Here is a 5,857-nt window from a genome sequence, read left to right as displayed (position 1 = left end):
GGCGGCCCGGTCGGACCAGTTCTACCCGGCGGCCCGGTCGGACCAGTTCTACCCGGCGGCCCGGTCGGACCAGTTCTACCCGGCGGCCCGGTCGGACCAGTTCTACCCGGCGGCCCGGTCGGACCAGTTCTACCCGGCGGCCCGGTCGGACCAGTTCTACCCGGCCCGGTCGGAACAGTTCTACCCGGCCCGGTCGGAACAGTTCTACCCGGCCGCCCGGTCGAACAGTTCTACCGCGGCCCGGTCGGGAACAGTTCTACCCGGCGGCCCGGTCGGAACAGTTCTACCCGGCGGCCCGGTCGGGAACAGTTCTACCCGGCGGCCCGGTCGGAACAGTTCTACCCGGCGGCCCGGTCCGGAACAGTTCTACCCGGCGGCCCGGTCGGAACAGTTCTACCCGTGGCCCGGTCGGAACAGTTCTACCCGGCGGCCGGTCAGAACAGTTCTACCGGCGGCCGGTCCAGAACAGTTCTACCCGGCCCGGTCAGAACAGTTCTACCCGGCGGCCAGTCAGAACAGTTCTACCCGGCGGCCCGGTCAGAACAGTTCTACCCGGCGGCCCGGTCAGAACAGTTCTACCCGGCGGCCCGGTCAGAACAGTTCTACCGGCGGCCCGGTCAGAACAGTTCTACCCGGCGGCCGGTCAGAACAGTTCTACCCGGCGCCCGGTCAGAACAGTTCTAACCGGCGGCCCGGTCAGAACAGTTCTAACCGGCCCGGTCAGAACAGTTCTAACCGGCCCGGTCAGAACAGTTCTAACCGGCCCGGTCAGAACAGTTCTAACCGGCCCGGTCAGAACAGTTCTAACCGGCCCGGTCAGAACAGTTCTAACCGGCCCGGTCAGAACAGTTCTACCCGGCCCAGTCAGAACAGTTCTACCCGGCCCAGTCAGAACAGTTCTACCCGGCCCAGTCAGAACAGTTCTACCCGGCCCAGTCAGAACAGTTCTACCCGGCCCAGTCAGAACAGTTCTACCCGGCCCAGTCAGAACAGTTCTACCCGGCCCAGTCAGAACAGTTCTAACCGGCCCAGTCAGAACAGTTCTAACCGGCCCAGTCAGAACAGTTCTAACCGGCCCAGTCAGAACAGTTCTACCCGGCCCAGTCAGAACAGTTCTACCCGGCCCAGTCAGAACAGTTCTACCCGGCCCAGTCAGAAAAGTTCTACCCGGCCCAGTCAGAATAGTTCTACCCGGCCCAGTCAGAATAGTTCTACCCGGCCCAGTCAGAATAGTTCTACCCGGCCCAGTCAGAATAGTTCTACCCGGCCCAGTCAGAATAGTTCTACCCGGCCCAGTCAGAATAGTTCTACCCGGCCCAGTCAGAATAGTTCTACCCGGCCCAGTCAGAATAGTTCTACCCGGCCCAGTCAGAATAGTTCTAACCGGCCCAGTCAGAATAGTTCTAACCGGCCCAGTCAGAATAGTTCTAACCGGCCCAGTCAGAATAGTTCTAACCGGCCCAGTCAGAATAGTTCTACCCGGCCCAGTCAGAATAGTTCTACCCGGCCCAGTCAGAATAGTTCTAACTCACCCAGTTTGAGGCTGAGGCCTATCTTGGGCCGGTGTTCATCTGTGGGTTGGGCGTCTGGAGAGTTCTCATGAGGGATGATGATGCCACACGGAGACTCGTTGCCAGGGGAGTTGGGCGTGGCGCCGCCGCTGCCCGACGACACAGAGGGTGCCGACGTGATTGGCCGGAGCGTGGGCTTGAGGTGTGGGTGTGTCCTGGCGTCTGACGAGTCGTCCCGTCCACGATCGTCAAGCTCCTCTCCATCCTCCACGTCATCGTCTGATTGGGACTGAGGGTGTTCGGGAGGAGGCCTGTCTGCACCTCCTCCTCCTCTCCTGTCCCTGTGGTGCTCCCTCTCTCGGTTCTCCCTCTCTCGGTGCTCCCTCTCTCGGTGCTCCCTCTCTCGGTGCTCCCTCTCTCGGTGCTCCCTGTGCTCCCTCTCCCTGTGTGGTTTCTCCTGCTGCACCTCCTCCTCCGGCTTCACTGGGGGCTGCCGCCTCCGCTCTGCCTCCTCCTCCAGCTTCACTGGGGGCTGCCGCCTCCGCTCTGCCTCCTCCTCCATCTTGGTTTAAAATCAAATCACAATTTATTTAAAGTCAAAACACACTTTTACAAATGAAAATAAAGAACAACAAAATGTCGTGAATGTGCCTTGTTGATCAGTGTGTATTGTCCCCATTTGACAGGTACAATACACACTGATCAACATTTCTCATTTCTGTTACTGTGCCAAAGTTAACCAAGCTGGCTGATTTTACTCTGTAGTACAGGAGGCAGACAGGAGGCACACGAGAGAGAGACGGGAGGCGCGCAACGAGAGAGAGAGAGACGGGAGGCGCGCAACGAGAGAGAGAGACAGACGGGAGGCGCGCAACGAGAGAGAGAGACAGACGGGAGGCGCGCAACGAGAGAGAGACAGACGGGAGGCGCGCAACGAGAGAGAGAGACAGACGGGAGGCGCGCAACGAGAGAGACAGACGGAGGCGCGCAATGAGAGAGAGAGATGACGGAGAAGGCGCAACGAGAGAGAGAGACAGACGGAGGCGCAACGAGAGAGAGAGACAGACGGGAGGCGCAACGAGAGAGAGAGACAGACGGGAGGCGCGCAACGAGAGAGAGAGACAGACGGGAGGCGCGCAACGAGAGAGAGAGACAGACGGGAGGCGCGCAACGAGAGAGAGAGACAGACGGGAGGCGCGCAACGAGAGAGAGAGACAGACGGGAGGCGTAACAGAGAACGAGAGACAGACGGGGAGGCGCGCAACGAGACGAGAGACAGACGGAGAAGCAAGCAACGAGAGACAGAGACGACGGGAGGCGCAACGAGAGAGAGACAGACGGAGAGGCGAACGAGACAGACGAGAAGAGAGAGAGACGGGAGGCGTGCAACGAGAGAGAGACAGACGGGAGGAATGCGCAACGCAGAGAGAGACAGACGGGAGGCGCGCAACGAGAGACAGACGGACGGGAGGCGAGAGACAGACGGAGGCGAGAGAGACAGACGGAGGCGAACGAGAGAGAGACAGACGGGAGGCGCGCAACGAGAGACAGACAGACGGAGGCGCAACGAGAGAGAGACAGGGACGGGGAGGCGCGCAACGAGAGAGAGACGACGGAGGCGTAACGAGAGACAGACGGGAGGCGCGCAACGAGAGAGAGACAGACGGGAGGCGCGCAACGAGAGAGAGACAGACGGGAGGCGCGCAACGAGAGAGAGACAGACGGGAGGCGCGCAACGAGAGACAGACGGGAGGCACGAGAGACAGACGGGAGAGACGAGAGACAGACGGGAGGCGCGCAGACAGACAGGAGACACATATAGGAGGCTGGTCATATAGGAGCTCTACAACAGACAGACAGACAGACAGACAGACAGACAGACAGACAGACAGACAGACAGACAGACAGACAGACAGACAGACAGACAGACAGACAGACAGACAGACAGACAGACAGACAGACAGACAGAGACAGACAGAGACAGACAGACAGAGACAGACAGACACAGACAGACAGAGACAGACAGACAGAGACAGACAGAGACAGACAGAGACAGACAGACAGACAGAGACAGACAGAGAGACAGACAGACCCTCTGCAGCTCCTGTTCTACAACAGACCGACAGACCGACAGACCGACAAGCTGCAGCTCCTGTTCCACAACAGACAGACCGACAGACAGACAGACATACCCTCTGCAGCTCGGCCTCAGGGTCTGGGTGTCCCTCAGCTAACAGTCTCTGTCTGATCTGATCATGCTCTTCCTTCTCCCTCTTCCGGTCTCTATCATCCAGCTCCGTCTCCTTCTCACGGTCTCTGAGACGTTTCTGTAATGCACTACCCCTGAGGGGAGGGGGACAGAGAGACAGTCAGTCATACAGATTAACACTACAGACCCGGGTTCAAATACTATTTGTAATCATTCAAATACTTAGCATTTGCTTTAGGCTGCCTATAGCGCCATATGGGCAGGGTTTGCTATTTATTTTTTACACCACACAAACTCAAATCAAGCCCAACTTGAGTTTATGAAATTATTTAAAATAGCATTGGAACAGAAGGCTCCTTTGTTTGTGGCTTCCACAGACCAGTTCCTACAGCTAGTATTTAGACTCATCTCACCTGTAGTATTAGGACTCATCTCACCTGTAGTATTAGGACTCATCTCACCTGTAGTATTAGGACTCATCTCACCTGTAGTATTTGGACTCATCTCACCTGTAGTATTAGGACTCATCTCACCTGTAGTATTTAGACTCATCTCACCTGTAGTATTTAGACTCATCTCACCTGTAGTTTAGACTCATCTCACCTGTAGTATTTAGACTCATCTCACCTGTAGTATTTAGACTCATCTCACCTGTTATTTGGACTCATCTCACCTGTAGTATTTAGACTCATCTCACCTGTAGTATTTAGACTCATCTCACCTGTAGTATTTGGACTCATCTCACCTGTAGTATTTAGACTCATCTCACCTGTAGTATTTAGACTCATCTCACCTGTAGTATTTAGACTCATCTCACCTGTAGTATTTGGACTCATCTCACCTGTAGTATTTAGACTCATCTCACCTGTAGTATTTAGACTCATCTCACCTGGTGGACTCATCTCACCTGTAGTATTTAGACTCATCTCACCTGTAGTATTTGGACTCATCTCACCTGTAGTATTTAGACTCATCTCACCTGTAGTATTTGGACTCATCTCACCTGTAGTATTTGGACTCATCTCACCTGTAGTATTTAGACTCATCTCACCTGTAGTATTTAGACTCATCTCACCTGTAGTATTTGGACTCATCTCACCTGTAGTATTTAGACTCATCTCTGTTATAAACGGTGTCATCTCACCTGTAGTATTTAGACTCATCTCACCTGTAGTATTTAGACTCATCTCACCTGTAGTATTTGGACTCATCTCACCTGTAGTATTTGGACTCATCTCACCTGTATGACTCATCTCACCTGTAGTATTTAGACTCATCTCACCTGTAGTATTTAGGACTCATCTCACCTGTCAGTATTTGGACTCATCTCACCTGTAGTATTTAGACTCATCTCACCTGTAGATTTGACTCATCTCACCTGTAGTGTTAGACTCATCTCTCACCTGTAGTATTTAGACTCATCTCACCTGTAGTATTTGGTGACTCATCTCACCTGCAGTATTTGTGACTCATCTCACCTGTAGTATTTTAGACTCATCTCACCTGTAGTATTTAGACTCATCTCACCTGTAAGTATTTGGACTCATCTCACCTGTAGTATTTAGACTTCATCTCACCTGTAGTATTTTGACTCATCTCACCTGTAGTATTTATTCTTGTAGCATTTAGACTCATCCTCACCTGTAGTATTTAGACTCATCTCACCTGCAGTATTTAGACTCTCTGTTATATTTGTGACTCTTCCTCACCTGCAGTATTTAGACTCATCTGTTATAAACAGTGTCATCTCACCTGTAGTATTTGGTGTCATCTCACCTGTAGTATTTGGACTCATCTCACCTGCAGTATTTGGACTCATCTCACCTGTAGTATTTAAGACTCATCTCACCTGCAGTATTTAGACTCATCTCACCTGCAGTATTTAGACTCATCTCACCTGCAGTGCATTTGTGACTCATCTCACCTGGGTAGTGTATTTAGACTCATCTCTGCTATAAACGGTATTAATTTCACCTGCAGTATTTAGACTCATCTCACCTGATTTAGACTCATCTCACCTGTAGTATTTGGACTCATCTCACCTGCAGTATTTGTGACTCATCTCACCTGTAGTATTTAGACTCATCTCACCTGTAGTATTTAGACTCATCTCACCTGTAGTATTTAGACTCATCTC

The 5,857-nt window shown here is 52.8% G+C and overlaps 1 protein-coding gene across 1 annotated transcript; it reads right to left on the bottom strand.

The window, feature by feature from the left end:
* Positions 1-1,512: 1,512 nt before the first annotated feature.
* LOC124030698 (RNA-binding protein 25-like) lies at positions 1,513-5,754 on the bottom strand. Its single transcript, XM_046341922.1, has 3 exons — positions 5,739-5,754; positions 3,704-3,854; positions 1,513-2,073 (listed from the first exon to the last, which is right to left on the bottom strand). The coding sequence occupies exon 3, from the start codon at positions 2,071-2,073 to the stop codon at positions 1,513-1,515; it is 561 nt and encodes a 186-aa protein (XP_046197878.1). The 5' UTR covers positions 3,704-3,854; positions 5,739-5,754.
* Between the last annotated feature and the right edge of the window lie 103 nt (positions 5,755-5,857).

This window comes from Oncorhynchus gorbuscha, unplaced genomic scaffold (assembly GCF_021184085.1).
Source record: "Oncorhynchus gorbuscha isolate QuinsamMale2020 ecotype Even-year unplaced genomic scaffold, OgorEven_v1.0 Un_scaffold_14140, whole genome shotgun sequence".
NCBI classification, from domain to species: Eukaryota; Metazoa; Chordata; class Actinopteri; order Salmoniformes; family Salmonidae; genus Oncorhynchus; species Oncorhynchus gorbuscha.
This window is presented reverse-complemented; position numbering and strand designations above follow the sequence as displayed.